General features: G+C 37.1%; 1 protein-coding gene across 1 annotated transcript; it reads right to left on the reverse strand.

Annotated features, from left to right (window-relative positions):
• Positions 1-4513: 4513 nt before the first annotated feature.
• On the reverse strand, positions 4514-21243 carry PNPT1 (polyribonucleotide nucleotidyltransferase 1). The gene is made up of 29 exons (XM_083832362.1): positions 20938-21243; positions 20437-20497; positions 20045-20119; positions 19357-19462; positions 18315-18364; positions 17786-17849; positions 17658-17705; positions 16951-17064; positions 16495-16681; positions 16002-16053; positions 15651-15708; positions 15403-15499; positions 15203-15305; positions 14679-14749; positions 14149-14185; positions 13318-13384; positions 13138-13227; positions 12292-12345; positions 12073-12179; positions 11324-11395; positions 11149-11212; positions 9772-9855; positions 9252-9335; positions 7270-7376; positions 7128-7183; positions 6504-6582; positions 6014-6061; positions 5468-5626; positions 4514-4697 (listed from the first exon to the last, which is right to left on the reverse strand). The coding sequence occupies exons 1-28, from the start codon at positions 21159-21161 to the stop codon at positions 5471-5473; spliced, it is 2415 nt and encodes an 804-aa protein (XP_083688488.1). The 5' UTR covers positions 21162-21243; the 3' UTR covers positions 4514-4697; positions 5468-5470.
• Between the last annotated feature and the right edge of the window lie 11 nt (positions 21244-21254).

Here is a 21254-nt window from a genome sequence, read left to right on the forward strand (position 1 = left end):
ATACTTTCCGTGTGCATCATATAATTATGAATAACTAAGTCAGTAACTGTACAAAAAAAAGGCCATGTTACCTTTGTAGTTTCACCAGCCATGGTTTGAGGATCACAACAAGCAGATAAGGTCCCAGCTACATTTTTAGTGGTCTTTTCTATATTATATGGCTTGATCCTCTCAAGATATTACACAAGGACCATTTCTGCACCAGTGAAAGTCCAATAAGAAGAAAAGAAGCACGTGAAAAGAAAAAACACAATGGCCACTGCATACTGCTGCTTCAGGACATCTGCCTCTCTTAAACTCCAGCCTTCTTCTGCAAGAACTCTATGCATACTCTTCAGTTCTTCAAACAAGCGTGTAAACGTGTGACCTCTCCTTTTAAAGTTTAAATATGACACTTATCCAGATACACACAATAGCGAGAAACCACACTAGAAGATACTGGAGTGAGTTCTCATTATCACGGTGAACAACTACAAAAGGAATAGGAAATATGTGAGCCAGAATCAGCACACACAAAAAATATTTCTCTGCTTAAGCTGCAAAATAAGTCTGTGACCACCTCAGGCATGAAAACAACCTCTCTGGAAAACCTCCTGAACAGATGCAGACATTATATTCCCTTGGTCACCTGGCTCCTTTTTGCAGAGAACAGGACTCTGCTGCCTGGGCATGGTTTGGCTGGGGTGTACAAACTGCAACATGACCTTATCTATTCCACTAAAAGTCAAGTCCATTCTGGGAAGCTTTGCTTTTAAAAATCATGCAAGCATTGTTCCAGCTGCTCTTATGAATCTGATTTAAAACCAGAGTAAATACAAAATCAGGAAAGTAATACATGGAAAGTTCTACATCATGGGGCTCAGAAACAGCAATACAGCACTTTTTAATTGAGTTGTTGCACCTGTCAGTAGCTCACCTACTCGTTATCATAGAGCAATATGTTGTAGCTGTTGAAGTTCTCCATTCGTTATCAAAACAATAAATTGTGTTAGGATAGGCTGCATACAGAGCAAGTCATCAGTTTTGACAACATGGAGTGGCTCTAACTTCATTTACTCATTTCTACATCACATAAAAGTTCTTGAAGTTAGACTGCATCGTTCCCTCTGGCACATAAGCCCAGAAGTATGATTAGGCCAGTGCTTACACTGTCATTGTACGTGTAGTATTTATTGAAAGCATTTAAAAAAACCTCAGCTCCTAAAGCTCTGTGCCTATGTGAAAGTTTCAGCTTTGCCAAACACAGTTATAGCCCTCAACTGTTACAAAGATATAGCACCAGCTTTGGTGTGATAACAAGTTTCCAAAAATTATTATTCTCTAAACAGGATGGAAAACAAGAAATTTTGTTTACATGCAACAATAACAAAAAAGTGATTTTAAAGAGACACTATTACCTTAGTTTCTGTAAACATCACCTCCAGTTCTCTACAAGGTTCAAACACTGTTCTAACTGCAAGCTCTTTGGAGCAGACCAGTTTTGCTTGTCTGATGGTAGTGCAACGATTCTCTAGATTTCAATATCTTAACACAACAATGCTAAGACATCTCACTTCTCTGAAAGTTTTCACCAGTTGCACAATACAGCTCTGAGGAAAAGCAGCCTAGACTCTGCAGACAAACCAATTTAAACAGCATACTTTCACTTAAGTTGCATTTTAAGTTGTTCTCTCCGTGCTATAAAAAAGTAAGTATTCACATGGATTTAAGCTTTTTTTTTTTTTCCCTCTTAGCAGTAACACATTTTTGCTTGCTAAAACATTATTGATTTGGACACTAGCTGGCAATATAAAAATAGGCTAGGTAAGGTTATTCTTGCCTTCAGGTGGAACAACGGATGTGGAACCAATTTTTCAGAGTTCTCACACAGAGGTTGGACTGATCACTTGCTAGATGCAAGTATTTCCTCACTTTTTTTTTCCTAAGTATTTTGGATTCTGAGATTTAATGCCAGAAAAATAAACATCCACAACTTGAACTCTATCTTTTCATATTAGAAGTGCTTAGAAGTATATATATAACTTCCTTTACGATACTATTAAGTTATAATAGTGAACTAGAGAAATTCACTAACATTTATTAATAAAGTTTCATTTATATTCTGTTACCAAGATAGGCTTCTGAAGCCTACAATTTGTTTGGAAGAATGTAGTTTATTTTATTACTAACAGGTAATAATGGGTAACAATTATTTTGAACCTTAAGGATGACAACGTCAGCCTTTGAGTAAAACATTGAGATTCTGATTTACCATCATAATCCATGCAAAAAGCTCGTTAAAAACAAACAAACAAAAAACCAAAGCAAGAAGACTGCACCAGCCTAGTGCCTGCCTTAAAAAGAGACTACAGTGGTAGCTTTCATTTAGCACAAAGAGGTATCTCAAATACAAGTCTCCCTCTCAAACTTCAGTTAGGAAGTTCAAACTCTAACTGGATAACCTTCGTTAAATAGCACCAAGAAATGAAGCTGTAAAATGCCAGGCTGCTGCCTGGAATCCTTGTTATGCAATGCTGCTTCACTGAAGTAAGTTCACAGCAGGCGGTGTAATGCTGCAACTGCCCAACTTCACTTTCCATAGCAATTCTCAATGGCTCCATTTAAAATGATGGGTCATTACAGAAGCTAATCATCTACGGCAGTAGAGACAAAAATCACTATTTCAAACATGAAGAAATTGCTACAGCAACAGGGCTGAGTTCTCTCTCAAGCACTAGGAACCCACCTGTTCTCCAATTAATGCTGATAAGCTGAGGGAAGTGTCAAGCATCTCTCACACCATGGCCCAACCTGCTGTTAGTGACGGCTCCCAGACGGACCCTGGGTGCCTGACCCCAACCTGCTGTCCCTCCAGAAAGGTTCTCACTTGCTCGCACTTACTCAATTCTTGGTTCCAGCTGAACTTCTCTCCTCAGAGGTGAGCAGCTGGTTTGTGCTCCTCCCATACAGTTCCCAAACTTATTTTCTTCCACCCCTTCCCATAGGGCCTAAAACTTGTTACAAGTGCAGACAGTCAGGTTCTACCACAGGAACACTCAAGTATTGTCCCCCACTAAGCAAAACTCCTCCAGCACCCCTAACAGCTTAGTTACCAAGATCACCACCTATCACACAGACTAACAAATCATCAATATTGCTGTTACTATGAGTGAGAAATTACAACTTGTATCAAACATTTAGATTCTTTGGTCTCTTAATCTTCAGATTCAAATGCAAGCATCTTATTGGTAATGTGCTAGCTAAAAAGCTCCTAGCATTAGTATTATAGTAACTAGAACACCCTTCTGTTTACTACAAAAAGAAGCTTTACAGAAAATTGTCTATAATAAAAATAAGCTAAACCTTGGAAAACCAATTAAGATTGCAAAAGTCAATTTCTGAAAACAGTTATGAGAAATGAAAATGTTTCTGAGCTTCCGTTCAGGAATTTTAACATTTGTCACTATTTCATTAACACTATCCAGGATGATAGGGAGCAGCCAGGATACCAGCCATTTAAGTTAATTCACAGGAAGCAAGGACATTAGAATTCTTGCTAAGAAATACAAGGATACAGTTCTCACAGAAGAGCAAAGATTGTTAAGGAAAAATTTTTCCATTTTACATAATAAAAGACAGACAACAACAAAGAAGGGGGCCATTTTTTTTTTTTTTTTAATATTTTAGGTCAGAATAAAAAAGGCAAAATATTTTTTTTACTATACATTCACATTTCTCTTCTCTCCACTGTTTTTTTTTTCTTTTTTTCTTTTTTTCTTTCAGGAGGTCCAGAGCTGACTTGCCATTAGAAACTTGATTTTCCTGTTAGGAATATCTACAGATTTGGGTACACCAGAAGGGACACCTCATTGATTTTTAAGGTCTGTACATCACAGTAGAAAAAAACAAGGAGTTGTATGTTTTGAAATTTAAAAGAGATCAGTGAGTCTGATAATAGAACATAATCATATAGAGGAATTCTGAGACTCTTAATGAGGAGGTTTTGGGGGAAAGAACCATCACATCATTTGTTTATTGTAAAACAATTATTTTAGTATTTTTATTATGTATCTTAAAACCCAGTATTAATGAACCCAGATAAGTGATGTTGTTTCAGGTAGGTTCTTCATTTTTGTCCCCCTTCTGCTCAGATACCTTAGCAAGTCTGAACCCTATGGCAGTTATTATGTATTTATCTGAAAGAGTACCCATCATGATACAGGTGATAATTTGTAAAGTTTTCACATTTTGCTCAGCATTTAAATCTTAGACACTGAAAAGCCAGTAAAACCTGGACTGGCCAAGTATGCCTCTCAACCACTGTCATACCTCATCAACCAAATAGGAGAATTCCTTCTCCCAGGAAGTACTTTTAAGTACTTGCCTTCCATCTTTGCATTTTTATCCTGAGATGGTAGCAGGAAGAATCTTAAGCACTGAAATGACTTAAAGTAGTCTGCTCTTCAGTCTATGCAATTCCACATTCTTAGATTCTCACCCATGCTACACAATGTAAGAATATTGGTTTTTCCTGTTTCTTTTGAACAATTTTTTAATCAGTTTGAGTACTTTTAAGTTCTACATCACCTTTAAGCATGAATACCATCTATTTTAAAAATATGATTCACTACCATCCACATGCAGATTCTTGTGAAGACATCTGCAGATTCAAGCAAAGGTGTCTCATGTTTCCATGAACTACCAGGCCTTTTTTTCCCCTGAAAGAGAAAGAAAATACTCTGTAACCAACTAATATCAAGACATCAAATTCAGAAACACTTTTTGAAAGACTGTAATTTTCTTCACTGAATTTTAATTTCTTCTAGCATTGTGAATCATTTGTAGAAGATTGCCACAGATCGCCTTAAGTTATCAGGGGTGCATTTGCAACTCTATTTGCCAACCTTGTTGCACAATTACTCTTAATCTTATGATCAGATACCTTCCAGCTCTAGCAGCTTCCTAAGGAAAACAGAATACACAGAATAGATTTGGGAAAAGTTGAGACAAATCTATCAACCATCAAATGCATGCTTGGAAACTAGTTCTAGAGAAGAGCTTTTGGCACTCCAGTAAGTGAGTTTCAGTTTCAAGAAAACTGAAAAACAAAACAAAACAAACAACAACCTCACCTTCCCCTACCCTGCCCTTCCCCCTACCCCAATATAAAAAATGGTGGCAGGGTAGAGAAGATAGAATACTTACAGGTATTCTAGATTAATAAGTATGTTGGTTTTGGAGAAAATACACTGTCTAGGATGACTGAAACCATCAAAGAATTTGTACTCTTTTTACAGCATCAAGCTCTTTAGAACAAAGTGGTATGGAAGGCAAGGTGCTACCTTATGATAAATTGTAACAATTGGCAAGCAGTATTCACACAACACTGAATATCAGCTATACAGTACAAGAAACAGACTGATAGTCCTATACAACAGTTGTAAAGAAGGCACAGTACTGAGCTGTCAAATGTTTCCTGTGGCCTTACCAGTCATTGAGATGAAGTAGATGACTGTGGAACAGTACCTCCCATCATAATGCTGTTTTTGTCTGTGAGGGTTTTAAGCACAGTTGTGGCTGGTGACTGCAGAATTTTACGTGAAAGCCTCATTCTACCATCAGTTGGATCACGCCCGAAGTATTTAACCTGTTAAGAAAACTTACCACTTTAAGACCACCACACCGCTTTCAGATCTGATAACGTTATCTTAAATCACCATACGAGACTAATCAACTTAAAGATAGAATTAGCTTTAAAAAAAAAAAGAGAGGAAAATGCTTAAAAAAACCCCAAACATGCAAAACCACATACAACAGACACTGTTTCATCTATACGGCTTAGTCAGGTCAACATGGTACCTAAGACAGCAAGGGCATGACACTAAAAACTCTGATTGGAGGTGATCAGGCATTTAAGGAGCACAGAAAAGCAATCTGATATAGCAAAGTATTTCCTTCAGAAACACAAAACAAAAAAATTCAAATACTAAAATACAAAGAGTTTGTTATCATTTTAAAGTTCAAAAAAATCTACCTGAATTTCTTGTCCAACTTCTAATCCCAGGGCACTAGGATGTTTAATCTAGAACACAGGATTTTTCAGAAAAACTCAGTTTTCAGGAGGGAAAAAACAAACAAAAAAATACACAGTTGTCTTCATGCTACATCTCAAGCAACCACGCATGGACCAAAGTGGCTCAATGAACTAGTCAACTAATGAACTACAGACTTCTACGTTACATAGAAAGGGTATTAGAACTAAAGATGTGATGTCTATAAAAGTATCAACAACAGGATGATAGCAAGCATACAGCAAGACTCCTTGCAGCTCTAAACACAGGGCAAGCAAAGGTTAAACAAGAAAATGCTGCTAGTCTAAGACAGCTTTTTGTGTTACAAAAATAGACTCTAGACTCCAGTATGTGTGTTACAGCTGATGGAAACTAGGTTAGGTAAGAATTCATTTAAAACAAAAAAAAAGTGTTTTAGAATCTCTAGTTTACATTTGTTTAAGGATGCATTACCTTTCTTTGATCGAGCTGTGAATTATGAAGTAACACTGGTGTCATGTTTGGATACAATTTTATCATCACTCCAGAATCTCTGGAAAACAGAACAAGTCATTTCAAAAATACACTGATAGAAGTCATACATATAACTTATTTCGCAAATTTACTCCAAAAACAAACATTAGAAAACTTTTCATAGACAAGATATTACTCATCCTTTTTTTAAATTCTCCTCTCAACCATGGCTATGCATTTCTCCTTAATCTAAACTGGATGGAAACTACACTGTCCTAACTATTTTAAATACAAAGTACATCCAAAAAGTGCTTGCCACTTCAATCCAAGATGTGTCCTTTCAAAAAAGTGAAAGCAAATTCCAATCATCTCTCTCAGATACAAAGATGAAAAAAGACCTTCAAGCCTGTAATTTAAGGAGACATACTAATAACTAAATAGCAAAAAGAAACAGCCTTATTAAGAGAATGTTTTCAATAGAGCAAAATACTAGGAATAACGCAGGTGCCAACATCACCCGCAGAAGTTTGGCATGCTTTAAAAACCAATTTTATAATCCTATCTATGTCTCAGGAATATATCTATGTAAATAAATTAAATTCAATTTCAGAGAACTTTTCATACCTAATTTCAGTAATTGTGGCTGTATAAACTGCACCAAATTCCAAATTAACTTCCTGCTGTAGGGAAAAGAGAAAAAAAACAGTAAGACACGTACTCACAAACTGCAAACTGAAAAATCTAACAACAAAAAGTCTGTCCTTACATCATCTTTGCAGATTTCACGGATAAACTCTCTTGCTTCATGCATAGCACTAGGTGTGGGAGCAAACACAGAATACGTCTCTTCATCCAGCTGACTTAAAGTTACACCTTAGAAATAGAATTTATTAATCAAAGAATCCTTGGTGAACATTCCTATTTTTTCAGCAAGCAGAAAATTCACATTTAGTAAAGACTTGCATAGAGCAAAATGGTTTTGCATAGTCTGACAAAGATCTCAAGTCCTCATCATTTCAAATATTCTTCAGACTAGGCACTGGACAGCTCTACATACAACTGTATAAACCATGTCACAGGTATACCTGCACGAGCTTGTGTTCCACATGGAACCATACACATTTGCACAATTGTTGCTTGCTATAACCCTGCTGTAAGTGGAAAAAATCTTGAGAGCTTAATTTAATCTTAGCTTCTTCATTAATGTTTATGAATTTCATTATTAAACTGTAGCTTTCATTAATAGCTGATGGAAATTAAAGTTTTTCAGAGCTAGAACATAGTAAGGTTGCACAGAAATTCTTCACACCTCTCGACTAGTTTTCCATCCAACAGGCCACATATGCTTGCAGTCAAAGTAGCATAATCTCTTTTCTCCAACCCAGCCCCCTGACAAGCACTACCCAAGCCAGCTAGATTATTAAAAGAGTTCCAAGTCCAAAGCAGCTGAAGCAGAACATCTACTTGATATGCTATGAACATCAAACATTTTTAAAATGTAGTTCTCTAAAAGTAGGCAATGTGTGAAATTTTACTATATTAACCAATGAAAGAAAGAACCTGTACTTACAGATAAGTGTTCAGAAGAATCTGATATATTTAATGGTATTACAGCAGAAACACCTCTATCATGGCTGAACATTGGCTGATTATTAGCTTCATCATGTTGGCGAGGTGTAAAGTTTGGATTAAGTCTAGTTTCACTGGTTTGAAAGTAACAAAGTACAGCCTCTCAAATACCTAAAGTTCTTAACACTTTAAAAATTCTGCCCACTAACTTCTGAAGCCAACTGCAGCTATTGGTCTAATTTCAACCTCCATTAGTCCAACCTCTACCAATGCATCAGCTGCCCTATTTGGGAAATGGTAGTACAGAAGATGTTAACTTTGAATTTGGCACTTAACGTCAAGCAGAACAAGTTTTTTCCAAGAAATGTAATGAGGTCAGTAAACTTCTCCCACACTACTTGTTACCAGTTTAAGCCCCAGTACACGTCACTCCTGCAACATGATAGTGAGCTCTATTTCTAACATTTCCCAGCATGTTAACAGCATATACAAACTCCTCACAGAGTCCTAAGAAAACAGGGCAAGAGCACCATAGAAAAGAGCTCAGTACCTCTTCCTAATCAAAAAGCTTCAGTCTACAGGCAGAAAGACTACATACATTTGATCTATACTGCAACATGTTCATAACGTATCACTCGCTTGGCTTCACCACTCATTCATGTGTGCGCCATACTTCTGGAAATTCCTGCTGCAAGAAAACCTATAAGCACTTCTACAGAGAATCTACACAACAGAATAGCCAAAATGAGCTTTATCTATTTGAAACACTGGAATCTCTTATTTATTGAGCCTTTACTGTACGTTGATCTGTACTGAGTATTGGAATGGCTAAACATACTAGTCTAAACAAACACTGTTAGACAGGCTGCAGTATAAAGCACCTTCTTCACTTAATATTTCTTCCTATATAACTTGCTAGGATGTTTCTACTGAAGCATAAATGCCCTCAGGTATTAAACAGAGGTGTTCTACAGAACAATTTGTAAAGTTTAAGCCTACCTTTGTCTAGGTTCTGAAAGGACATGAAAGGTAGCATTAACACTTAACAGTAGCTGTGCTAGTAATTTATGTGCTACCAAGTTCCACTAATTAAAACCCCATACAAGAGATTTTTGTACAGTGAAAAGAAGCTATTAACACTTAAGGATAAGTGATCACAGGAAAACAAAGATGTCTTACCCGTCTGTGCTTGAAGTTTTTTCAAATTATAGGCCCCAGGACCCATGAACCTTAACCTTTTTGATAATGGCACATGGATTGTTTCTGAAAGAACACATAAATATACTTTGAAATGCTAAGTATGATGATCCTGAATACCATCACAAAAGTCCTTCTTTTTTTTATGGCTAGTCATATTATATGCTGAACACTGATGAAATTATGTTTAAGTATTAGAATTAATGAAGACTTAGAACGTAAGTAATTTGAGTGTAAATTACCTTAAGCCAATCCAATGCTGGCATCTATATCTATTCTCATTTTGTGAGTTCCACACAACTTCAGCTTATTCCGCTTTCTAATGTGCAATGAAGTAGTACAGTACTGCCCCTCAGGGCAATAAAAAACAACAACTCCCCTCAGAAATCACGAAAGACAGAAAAATATGATACATTCATTAAAAAAAGCAGTTTTAAACAGTAATTTATTGTTAAAAACTATAAAAGACATCAATTCATATCAACATACAATTAATAATTACCTACAACTGGTCCATTTTCTTTTCTGTTAGGTCTGGGTTTTGCCAGTGTTTGGTTCATAATTTGCAAAATCTCCCTCTTTGCAGCTGCAGTGGTTTGGGAAAAGGAAGAAGAGGGAAAAGTTTTGCATAAGACTAATATAAATTTATGTTGCTTCTGTTATAAAGTAGATAACATCCATTCATGAAATCTACCTCTTGCCTAACTTAACAATATATCATGGTAATATGACACATTTTAGGTAGTGTACCTTTGTTGGAGTACGACTTTCTGCTCTGTGTACTAGTCCTACACCTTCAGCACTTTATGCAGACCAAAACGTTAACAATGAAGCACAGAACTGTATGCTATTATTTAAATAAATTAGAGATGATGAGAGCAACAGGGTGTAGCTTTGATTAGCTAAGTTATGATATACTGGCCTGAAACTTTAACTGATCTTCTTGAAGTGATACACCTTTGAACAGGAATTACTAGTTCTTCTATTTTAATAAATGTTTTCTTGTTAAAGTGTTGTCGCAGTTGAGTGGAAATTTCTTACAACTAGAGAAATCCTTATTAATGCTTGTACCTTCAGTTTTCATATGGCTCAATAATATTTCAGCTGTACACACGAGAATACAAAGAAGAGTAAGTTTCAATAGTAGATATATTTGAATTTATGATAAGCAAGAAAAAGTTTGCTGCTGTTTTTGATAGCATTATTCTGTTGGATTTAAAACAAACATGGAATAGGATGTTTGTTAACTGTATTCAGAACAACAAACACTTAAGTATTTAAATAGCAACTAGGTGACTCTTGCCTCTCCCAACTTTCACCTATCAAAAGCAATCCAATTTCAGTGCCCAAAGCTGCACTTCAGCCTTCGTTACCTGTATTATTTAAGGAGTATTGAGCTACTGCATGTTAATGATGAACTCCCTGAGATGTCAAGGACTTTTACCCTACCTTCCCCCCCCCCCCCCCCGGTTTGCTCAACCACAAGTTTTACCGCATTTTTTTCCAGAAGTTATACATTGATTTAAATTGGTCATCATTAGAATCACACCATTTGCATTAAGTATTTTTTGTTCTCTTAACAAGAAAGTATACCTCTAGGAGCAGCACACACTTTCACATACACTATGTAAAACGATATGGAAGATAACCATGCTGGGAAGGGCAAGCTTTTTTGAAGACTAAATGCTCTCAACAAACAAACAAAAGTTTGTTCTGTATCAAGTACTAATATTCAAGCATAGAATATAACACTGAACTTTTTTTTTAATCCCCATGCCTGCCTTAGCCCCCCACCCCCCCCAAAATAAAATATTTAAATATTTAATTTAATACATTTTATAACTTAATATAATGGGTGCAAATCTTAATATGGACATACCAGTGCCTTGCTGAATAGCTTCCATGACAATTTTTATTGGTATTCCTGGTAGTTTTAGATCAACCTAATGTGAAAAGAGTTAAGTAGTGAGTTAAGTAGCATCAATATACACGGAAAGCTTTTTTAGACAGACATTCCTGAAGATTGATAAAATTAATCTTTCACGTTACAATACCTGCAAGGCAGTTATCCCTTTATTAGTACCCGCCATCTTGAAATCCATATCACCATAGTAATCTTCAATTCCCTGTCAGTACAGGCAGAAAGAAAAATTGGAGTAACTATGTCCCAGTACCAATTCTCATTACACCAAAAGTGCATTCTAGGCTTCAGTAAACCACAAAGTAGACTAGGAGCCACTTGCAGACTTGGTGTCACTTTTCCTATTTGTATCTTTTTTTTTCCCCACCCTTACTTCACCACTCCTGATTAACACAGTTCCTTTCTGTTCTTATAAGCTGAGAGCTTTTGTGTTTGTGGCCTAGTTTTTGAATAAATCCCCAGTTTACTTGGTACGATCAACAGCTGCCACAGGAAACAGCAGCATGATCACGTGCATTTTTTCCTCCCCAGCAACCTTGCCAATTGCTCTCCTTCCAATATACTGTGTTTTTCAGTAAACTACTGATTCCAATAATTATGACCCTTTCTTCCACAAGAGATAAAATTTATTTAAAATAGTACACTTATCAGAGCTTAAAAGTAACAACTGAGTAGTTACACAAAATTAACATGACTAGACATTTTATAGATTTTTTTTACATAATAGAGGCAGCTGCAAGACAAAACAGAAGACAAAACTACTAATATATCCAGTAGCATATGTTCTAGAATTAAGTGGGTAAAAATAATGTTACAGAAAGGATGTAGAGGTATTTTACAGAATTAAACATCAGTAGTAACCACTGTGCTACCAAAACTCACCAGGATGTCTGTCAGCAAACGATAGTCCTCAAGATCTCCTTTTTCTGGACTGTATTTGGTAACGAGACCCACTGCTACACCTGCCACTGCACTCGATACTGGAACTCCTAACAGTGGTAATTAAATGTACATTTTTTTTTTTTTAATAAGCTTTGGTCATCTCCAAATCCTTTAACACATTATCATATGCAGTTTATCCTTAAGTGCCATGTTTTGTACCTGCATCCATTAATGCCAAACTTCCACCACATGCAGAAGCCATTGAAGATGACCCTACAGAGTTAGAATATACGAGAAAAATAGTATTAAACCCTGGTAAGAAGCATTCGAAACAAGACTTACTGGTGATATTGTTCAATGACAGTTGGAAAATTATGTTCTGGTAGCCAGAAGATACCATTGGGCAATACATGTACTACAATAAATAATTAGTTTACCAGACAGTTTCTGTAGCAAAAGCACTTTAGCAAGAAACTTAACAGTTTGAATCTTTTGTGATACTGAGCAAGAACTGATCATCAAGCTGGGGAGTTTGTCAGCTGCAAATGGGACTCATTCCCATTCCTCAGTAACTCCTCCTCCCAGACATCAAATCTCACTACAACTGCTAGGAAGTTGCAGATGGCTCTCATGGAACTCCTGGCCACAAAGCAGAATCTGCAGAAAGGTGAAATCAATAGCTTCCTCCCAAAATGGGGAGATAAAGAAAACAGGTATTATCTGTACATCAGGAAGGTTACCAGCTGTGGTTAAATACTGAAGAATGGGTTTCAGTACATACTAACATATTCCTCACTCTGGAGCATAAAAATGCCCCAAAAAGGCCACTTCAATAAAGTCTGCATTTATACTTACACCTTGTATTGATACTGTGCTACTTTACAAATGGAAAGGAAAGGTCCATATTTTAAAATACTTCAGATAGTAGAGCCACCAAGATTAAAAGGCTTAAAACTGAAATCTGTTGTCTACAAAAACATCTATATGTAGTTTGTCAAACTTGAGGTTTTTTGTTTAAGAACAAGACTATCTCTTGTTTCTTGAAGAACAAGAAAGCCATAATACCATTTGACTCTAAGACTTCAGAAGTAACTCGTATTGTGAAAGGGAAATCCTGAGGAATAATTGGTTTCAGTGCTCGCTCTGCCAGTGCACCTGTTAAAAATACAAATAAAAGCCATAAATAAAAGACGATCAAAATATTAGAGCTTACAGCATAAAACAACTTCTGTAGTTTTAACCTACCATGTCCAAGTTCTCTTCTGTTTACACCAGTAACTTTGCCAATCTCGTTTGTTGCATAAGGAGGAAACTATAGAGCAAAAAAATAGAAGCGCACATACAGGAGATTAACTTGTTTCTTTTTCTCTTCAAAACAAACACTTTGAAAAAGTCTCTTTGAAGTTTTGGTGCGTCTCAAGGCAAAAGCAAAAAAAACAACAACTAAATATTAAACAACCACACAACTTCTATCAGTCACTTAGTTTGCAAGTCAGGATTAGTTGACAGTGTTCACTTAGTTCATGCTTTAATTCCCCATAACAAAAGAGAATAAAGCAGCTGCAAGGTAGCCAAGGAATAGGACAACAGGCTTACTCTAACTAAACTTGTCAAACAACATATCAGAAATCTTGTTTCTGTCATACAGATGACACAAATATGTCCCTTGCCTGTACAAAATACTTTGGGCAAGTTCCAAAGGCTGACTAAGACTGGAGATGTAAAAGCACTTATTGACTACTAGTGTAGCATGTCAGCTGCACACATTAATTTACTAGAAGTAATTGAGCAGGTTAATCCTGCCTGCAGTAGTAACCTGTCTTTAAGAAACTAACCTGATGTTAAACTATTAGAAAGGCTGCATAAAATAGCAGCTTATAAATTATGTAGTGCTTTTTAGGAAACCAGCATTTCTGTTGATAAACTATAGGACAAATTCATATATAAATTGTAATTAGCAAAACCTAGCAAATCTAGAGATAATTCATATTCTTGGAATTAAACAATTTCAATTCTGAGAGCAAGACCTAAAGCCCTTATATAAACCATGCAGAAAGCTGTGACAATGAAACTCACCTCATAATGCAGCATGAAGTTTTTATCTTTAACTCCACTGTTAAAAAAACAAGACCATGTCAAAAAGAACCACCAAATGTGTCCTAAATATTATATGTAGTAAGATTATATTCAACTCTACCTAGAAATTGACCAAGTAAATCCTGCAGATCTGTCGATTCATTAACAGCCCCCTCCCTTTTTTTTTTTTTAAGTAAATTAATTAAAAAACACGGTCTACAGTTAACATACGAGGATTAACTCATATGAGTTAACATATGAGGGTTGTATCTTTATAGACATTTAAACAGCTTTCCTAGCTGTCTGGAATAGAACAGGCCCTTATCAATGCTTTATGCAGACTTTGATGCATCAGACAGCAGACAAACCTCAAGAATATCAGCATCTTACTGCACACACTGCAGTACACTTCAACTTCACACATGTCAATGGAATTAATGTCTTCTTATTAACAGCAATTTTTATAAAATGTGTTTAAGTGCTCACCCTCTGTTAGTATCACTGACAGAAAACCATAAAGATACACATACCTCACAGCTGTTGAAATAAGATCTGATTTTACACTTGATTCTATGGAGTCAAATGTAACTGTACAGAGAACCTAGAATAAGGGATAAATAAACAGCTCTTAGATACTTCTATGTTTTACAACTTTTCATACTGATAATGAAGAATGAAAAAATGATTTCAGCAACAAATATGGTACCATCATCTACCACTTCTGAAAACCTTCTTCTCTCAAACACTCATGATTTATAAAGATTATACAATCTTATAAGCGATCACATTTAAAAATGTTGATTTAATGCCTCCTACCCTGTCAGGAGCCTGTAGCAGTTTGTTCACTAAAACTGAATAAGCTCATTTAAAAACCATGGATCTTAATTGTGCAGACAATACTGCATGAAATAGCTAGCCTGCTTATCACACAGACTTCCAGCACACATTATTCTTAGCAGGATAGAATAAGGAAATTTCATGTTTAAACGAAAAGTACAAGCCTTTTGGCTTCTGATACATTATATTTAGAACTTAAATCATTTAACAATACTACCTGTGTTTGACCTCTCTGAAATAAGGCTGATCCATGAAGCATTTTAAACATATTCACTTCGCATTTAATATCTCTGAGGGAAGTCAGATCTCTTCCATCACACCTAAAGTTAGGAGCAGAAATTATGAAATCAATGAAACTATAGTCTCAGAGAAAAAATTGACAGAAATAATTATACAGTAAGGATTTGACATACTTACCTTCTATATTCGTTCAGAATAAGATTTCTAAAAATATCCTTAGAGACCACATTGAAAGATTCCATGATTTCATAAGGCTCAGCCTCTGGAAATTTTTCTGGGTATAAAAAAAAGTAACCGTAACTGAAATTAGGAAATGAATCTCAGAGAACTTCTAAAATAGCATGGCCAACAAACAGCACACTGTAATTTTAAGTACCGCTAGTTTGATATAAACATTTTCTAAATACTAAGAAAGCATAAAATACCTTTCAGCTGCTCTTCTGTTTCAAGCCTTATTTTGTTAATTGCTTCATCTCTAGAAATCTAGAACACAGGATTTGCAACCAGTTAACTCTACAGAGTGGAATAACAGAAGAAGTTTGGGTTGTTGGGTTTGTTGTAAAGTTCTGTAAGACCCAAAGAAAAATAGGACCTCCACACAACTTCAAACAGATCAATTATGTATCACAAGAAATTAGTTCTGGCAGATAAGAATTTACAAGACAATTCATTACTATTACACATACATTCAGATGAGAAGAGGTTAGCATAAAGGAATTAAGTCTTACTACAATTTCATTATATTAAATCAAATCACATTTGAATTGATTACTTACTTTATCATGACTAGAATCCGTGAACACTGCATAGATCTTGTTAAAAGCAAGTCTTTTGGAAGAAAAGAAAGAAATTTTTGAAGACTAAATGTTTGGTTTTTGCAAGAAAGCATCAGACTGCCATTTACAAACACTAATGGTCTCAGCTGTCCATCCTGCCTTCTGCTCTCCTACTCCCCACCACCTCCATGACAAAGTTCACGAAAGCCAACATAACCCTGGCTCCCCGTGTAACCATTCCACAAGAATGCACGAGCTTGCAATGCTTTTACACCACTTATTTTGCCATGTCCTTCTCACTAAGCATAAAAGAAGAGCTAAAGGCAGTGTCCCTAAGTTTCTACGGAAAATGTAGCAAGAAATTCTAAACATTGAAAACATTTTCTTGAACAAGATCCCAAACATTTTAATCACAAATGACTAAATAATCATTAGTAAGTATTTCTGAGTCACTTAACAGAAATTAGATCAAAATTGTTTGTTCTGAACTTACTTCTTTGCACATTCCACAATCTCCTCAGGAGCAACAAATAACTTCTGAACAGTTCTCTTGACAACACCTTGTTCTTTCACTAGCTGTTGAATTCCTTGAATTATGTGCTGGGTATGCTTCACCCCTACTTTGATGGCATGACAGAAATCTTGTTGCAATATATTCTCAGCAGTTGCTTCCAACATAACTACCAATGGAAAGTCAAACACTAGATTAATTACTATTTTATTTTTATTTTTATTTCAATAGCAATCTACAACTCAACCAAGACAATATAGGTTACCTTTAAACTGCATAATAATGGAATTTACTCTACCCCAAAGTTATCTAGCAATACTGTTCATTCCTACTATTGCCTAGAAACAGAAGTTTCAAAGATTTGAAAGATATCTGTAAAGAGTTGCCTACAATTTTCAAACTGAGTACCCAACAGATATTGATAGTTAACCCACTTACCAACTTGATTTTGTGGGGCTCCAGCAACAACTAAATTTAAAATGCTAGAAGACATTTGTTTTCGGGTTGGATTGATAACAGTTTCTCCATCGATTAGTCCTACCCTTACTGCACCTAGAAACAAACTCCGTAAAATTATTGTTATAATAAGAAAAGTTCTTCTAAGGCATCACTTGACTCTGACAATTATACATCTAAAAGCAATAATTAAGCTAAGGATTTGTTTTAAAATATTAGCATGTCAGCTATACATTAAAAACAAATCTATAAAGCAAGATTATCTATTCTTCAGTTTCTCTTTGGCAGTATCACTGCGCAGCGCCTATGGTCTTTATAAAACATTTGCAGTGACACAGTTCCTATAACACATTTGCAATGGCAAAGCTCTTCCTGAGTTCCTGGAGAAAAAGTATTCTTATACAACTACTTTCTCCACAATGCTTTAAGTTTCTTTAAAGACAAAATTCAAGGAAGCTGCTGACCACTGTATTACAATATTTCTGGATTATAAATCCTTATACAAGCGTATTTAGTCCAGAAAATATGCTGCTCTGAAGCACAACAATTCTATGCATCATAAAGTGAATTTCAGCGCATTAAGCAAAAGATATCGGCCTTTAGACTCCAATTCTTGTTAGAAGCAGCAAACTGTTGTCTAATTTGCCCATTATATTCAAGATACTCAGGATTTCAAAATATGTACTTACCTATAGGACCATTCCATGGAATATCAGATAAGGCAAGAGCTGCAGAAGCTAGAATAAAGAGATATAAATCTATTAGCAAAAATGAATTATATTAAAATCACACAAGCAATAATTTTGAGTTTTCTTACCTCCATTAATTGCCAGAATGTCAGGATCATTGACACCATCTACTGCTAAAAGATTACAAAGGATCTGGCATAAGATAAAAGACAGTGAATATTTTTGACCTATAAGTTTTTATTAACTGTCAATAGAAAGCTAAGGACAATAAAACAAAACATTCCACATCTTTATACACGCTTAAACTAAAAAGGAAAGCTGGTTCAGGTGCTTTAGCCAGGAGGCTTATGAAAAAACGTGAAAAATATAACATGTAACACTTATTAACTTTTTCTCTCCCCTGTTGTAACAGAGCACTTTTGAATTTTCTCTCTGTATCTCTGCAACACAATTTGAGAACTAGCATATAATAAAAACATTTTAAGACATGCAAATGAGAAACTAAAAAGTAGAATTACAGAATTAGACTTTTTCAAACTGTAAAGCCATCCTGGATGCCAATAAAAATTGCTTTTCTATCACTTATAATTTTCACTGGACATGCCAAGTCTTCCATTCTAAAGGTAGCTACAGTTAAGGACAGTCAGCACGACATACCTGTGTATCATAAAAGTAGCCTACTGGAAAGAGTGGTCTGATTGACCTATCTGCAAAAGAAACATTGAGAGTGTAAGCACTCAACTTTCAGTAGTCATTATCCAGTTTACCTTCTAATAAACTCCACAAGAAACTGACGAGATAGTTTAAATGAACAACCCAAACAAATGAGAAGAGAAAGGGTAGAGAACCCACAAGAAATTTTAGCATGAGATGTAATCAACTCTAAAATTTCACCAGTGCTCAGAGAAAAATAAGAGGTATATATGGGCAAGTATATCAATCATCTCGTAACACACAGTAACAAACATTAAAAAGTCTTCTATGGTTTAAGATACAAATGGTCTATTAAATAGCATTTTACCAGAAATGCCTCCAATGAAGAGACGTAAAAGACAGGAATGCTTTTATTGATTTTCTTTGAGGACTGTATGCTACTTCCAAGATGTCTAGATTTACTCCTAACTTTATTTGTCTGAAGTGTGTAGAACTCTGACAACCCAGGCCTTAAAGGATGTTCTCTCTCGTTTCATGCAGTCTTAAAATGCTGACTTATTTGACATCAGCTTCATGTACACATTGAACTTCAAAAGCTGTTATCTTAATCGTGAAAGTCTTAAGCCATGATAGAGAGGACTTCAAGAGGAATCAAGTGACAGGGAATGAATGTATATGATTCAGTCCGTCTGTCATGTATTTTTGAGTTTAACTTTGTTCTTTATTCCACTTCTCCAGATAGATATGGAACTGCAGAGGTGACATCTCATGAAGGTGAGATCTTAGATATACTAAGGTGACATGAAAGTTCTTGAGATCCAGACACATATATAAAGGAATATGTACACAGCCCCAGATGACTTAAGTTTTTACAATTAGCCCCAATAAACTTCAAAAAGAAAGTGCAAGGTAGGTTTTCCCTGACATTACTGCAGAAACAATCAACCTTGCAAGCAACAGTTGCAAGTTACTACCTCTTCTCAGAGGCTCATGAGGATATTATGTAATATTTTTAAAATATCATAAATAAAATGATTCAGCCTACCTATTACTCTGCTTGTAAGAATTTCTTTGTCAGTAGTACCAAGTTCTCTTCTTAAATAGTTCGTAGGAATTCTTCCTGCTGCTGCAGCTTTCTGACGATAGTCAACCTTTTAAAAAACAAAACCAGGATTCCTAAGGACAACAGATCACTAATTACAAAGCCACGTAATTGTTCAAGTTAGAGAGGACACCTCAGAAGGTCTATACTCTAATCTCTGGCTCAGAGCAAGGTCTATGCTGAATCAACTGCATCCTGTGTGATGAGCAAAAATTTCAGGTCACTGTCACAAATATCGAATGGGCAATGTCCCAGGATAGACCCTCTGAGAAATTCATTATTATTCAGTCTTAAGGTAGAACAGGAATCATTAATCCTTAACACTTGTAAACCCTTTGAGCATAACACTCCGGCCATTTTTTCCACACAACTAAAATATGATGTCTGAAACCTGGATGCTGTGGCAGACATCCAAGTTCACAAAGCTCTCAGTAGAGAGAACACCCACTGACCATCCTTCATCCACAGATACAGTGATGTTATCACAGACTGCTGTTCTGAGGTCCAAGCTCTGTACTCTGCTGCTCGCCTTCCTCTCTCCTCTCAGCATCTTGAGCTCTGCTATTTAATGATTAGCACAGCAAAGGCTGTCACTAATTATCACAGAACAAGTTTTGTCATTAGTACTTACCACTAGTGGCATGAACTGAGATACAGAAGGCTTGGTTTTACTGACTGCTGTGACCATTACTGCTGTGTCACCTAGCTGGATCAAGAGAAAAAAAAAAAAGATTATCTGCAACCAAAGTATTAATTGAAGTCCTACACTTATTCATATATTAATATTCCAGTTCCCAATACTCTCTGCAGAAAAACAACCGCATAATTCTATGCTTTTTGCAAGTTGTTGGAAAAAAAAGCCTGCCGTTGCCCCCAACAGATAGCTGCACTTTCATTAGGGATTAAATTGCTACTTGAGACTTGGCACAACTTTTTTACAGGCTGGAATGCACCAGTAATGGCTGCTCACACACAAAAGTTTTGAAGTTCCACAAACTCTAGGCTCTTTTTTTTTTTTTTTACCTGAACAACAGCAGACCCATCAGCAAACCTAGCGAGCTTTCCAGAAGACAGTTCCATCTTCCTGTGGGAAAGAAACAATCTGTTACTGACAGTGAATGTAAAGCAACTCCCCATTGCCTCCTACATTCACCTCCAGCACCTATCCTAAAGGACAGCAGCTGCACCTCACGGTGGATATGAAAACCCTCATTACATGTGGAAGGGGGGAACTCCAACCACAAGCAACTCCGATGGGGTTTTGCCCCAGAGCTCCCAATTCCTTCAGCTCGGGGCGAAGCCTCCAGCCGCACAAGATGCCTGTCTGTCTGTCAGTCAGTCCCACACGCGGGGTGTCTGTCACACGCGGTGTCTGTCTGTCACACACGGTGTCTGTCAGTCCCACACGCGGGGTACCGCCTGCTCCAACCGCGTTTGGGCGCCGTGCAGGCGCTCGGCACAACGCCGCGGTGCCGATTCCCGCTCCCCGCCTCCCGGTCCCTCGGTGCCGCTGTGGCCGCTCACCTGCCCCCCACCTCCACCGCCACGGCCCGGCCGGGCCCGGGCTGCGTCGCCACGCCGCGGGCAGGAGCCAGCCGCGGCCCGCAGCCTCCCGGCAGCGCCAGGCGCCGCCATCGCGCCGCGGCCCGGCCGCTAACGGCCGCAACGGCCCCCAGGGGCAGGGCGCCCAGCGCGGCTCGGCGGCAGCTCGTGGCGGCGGCCATCGCGCCGGGACGGGGCGGCCACATCGGCAGCAGCCGCGCCGCCGTTGGCTGGCGGGGGCGGTGGGGAGCGGGCCGCCGCCGAACAAGCTGGGTGCGGGTTGGCTGCCGCCCCGCCCG

The sequence above is a fragment of the Anser anser genome (assembly GCF_964211835.1).
Source record: "Anser anser genome assembly, chromosome: 3".
NCBI lineage: Eukaryota > Metazoa > Chordata > Aves > Anseriformes > Anatidae > Anser > Anser anser.

Excerpts from the sequence above, each read along its gene's own strand:
- PNPT1 (XM_083832362.1), bottom strand. The coding sequence starts at position 21,161 with ATGTGGCCGCCCCGTCCCGGCGCGATGGCCGCCGCCACGAGCTGCCGC. Across the intron at positions 15,709-16,001 it reads CGGATTCTAGTCATGATAAA|ATTTCTAGAGATGAAGCAAT; the intron begins GTAAGTAATCAA and ends CCTGTGTTCTAG. Across the intron at positions 12,180-12,291 it reads TTTGGCATTAATGGATGCAG|GAGTTCCAGTATCGAGTGCA; the intron begins GTACAAAACATG and ends TACCACTGTTAG.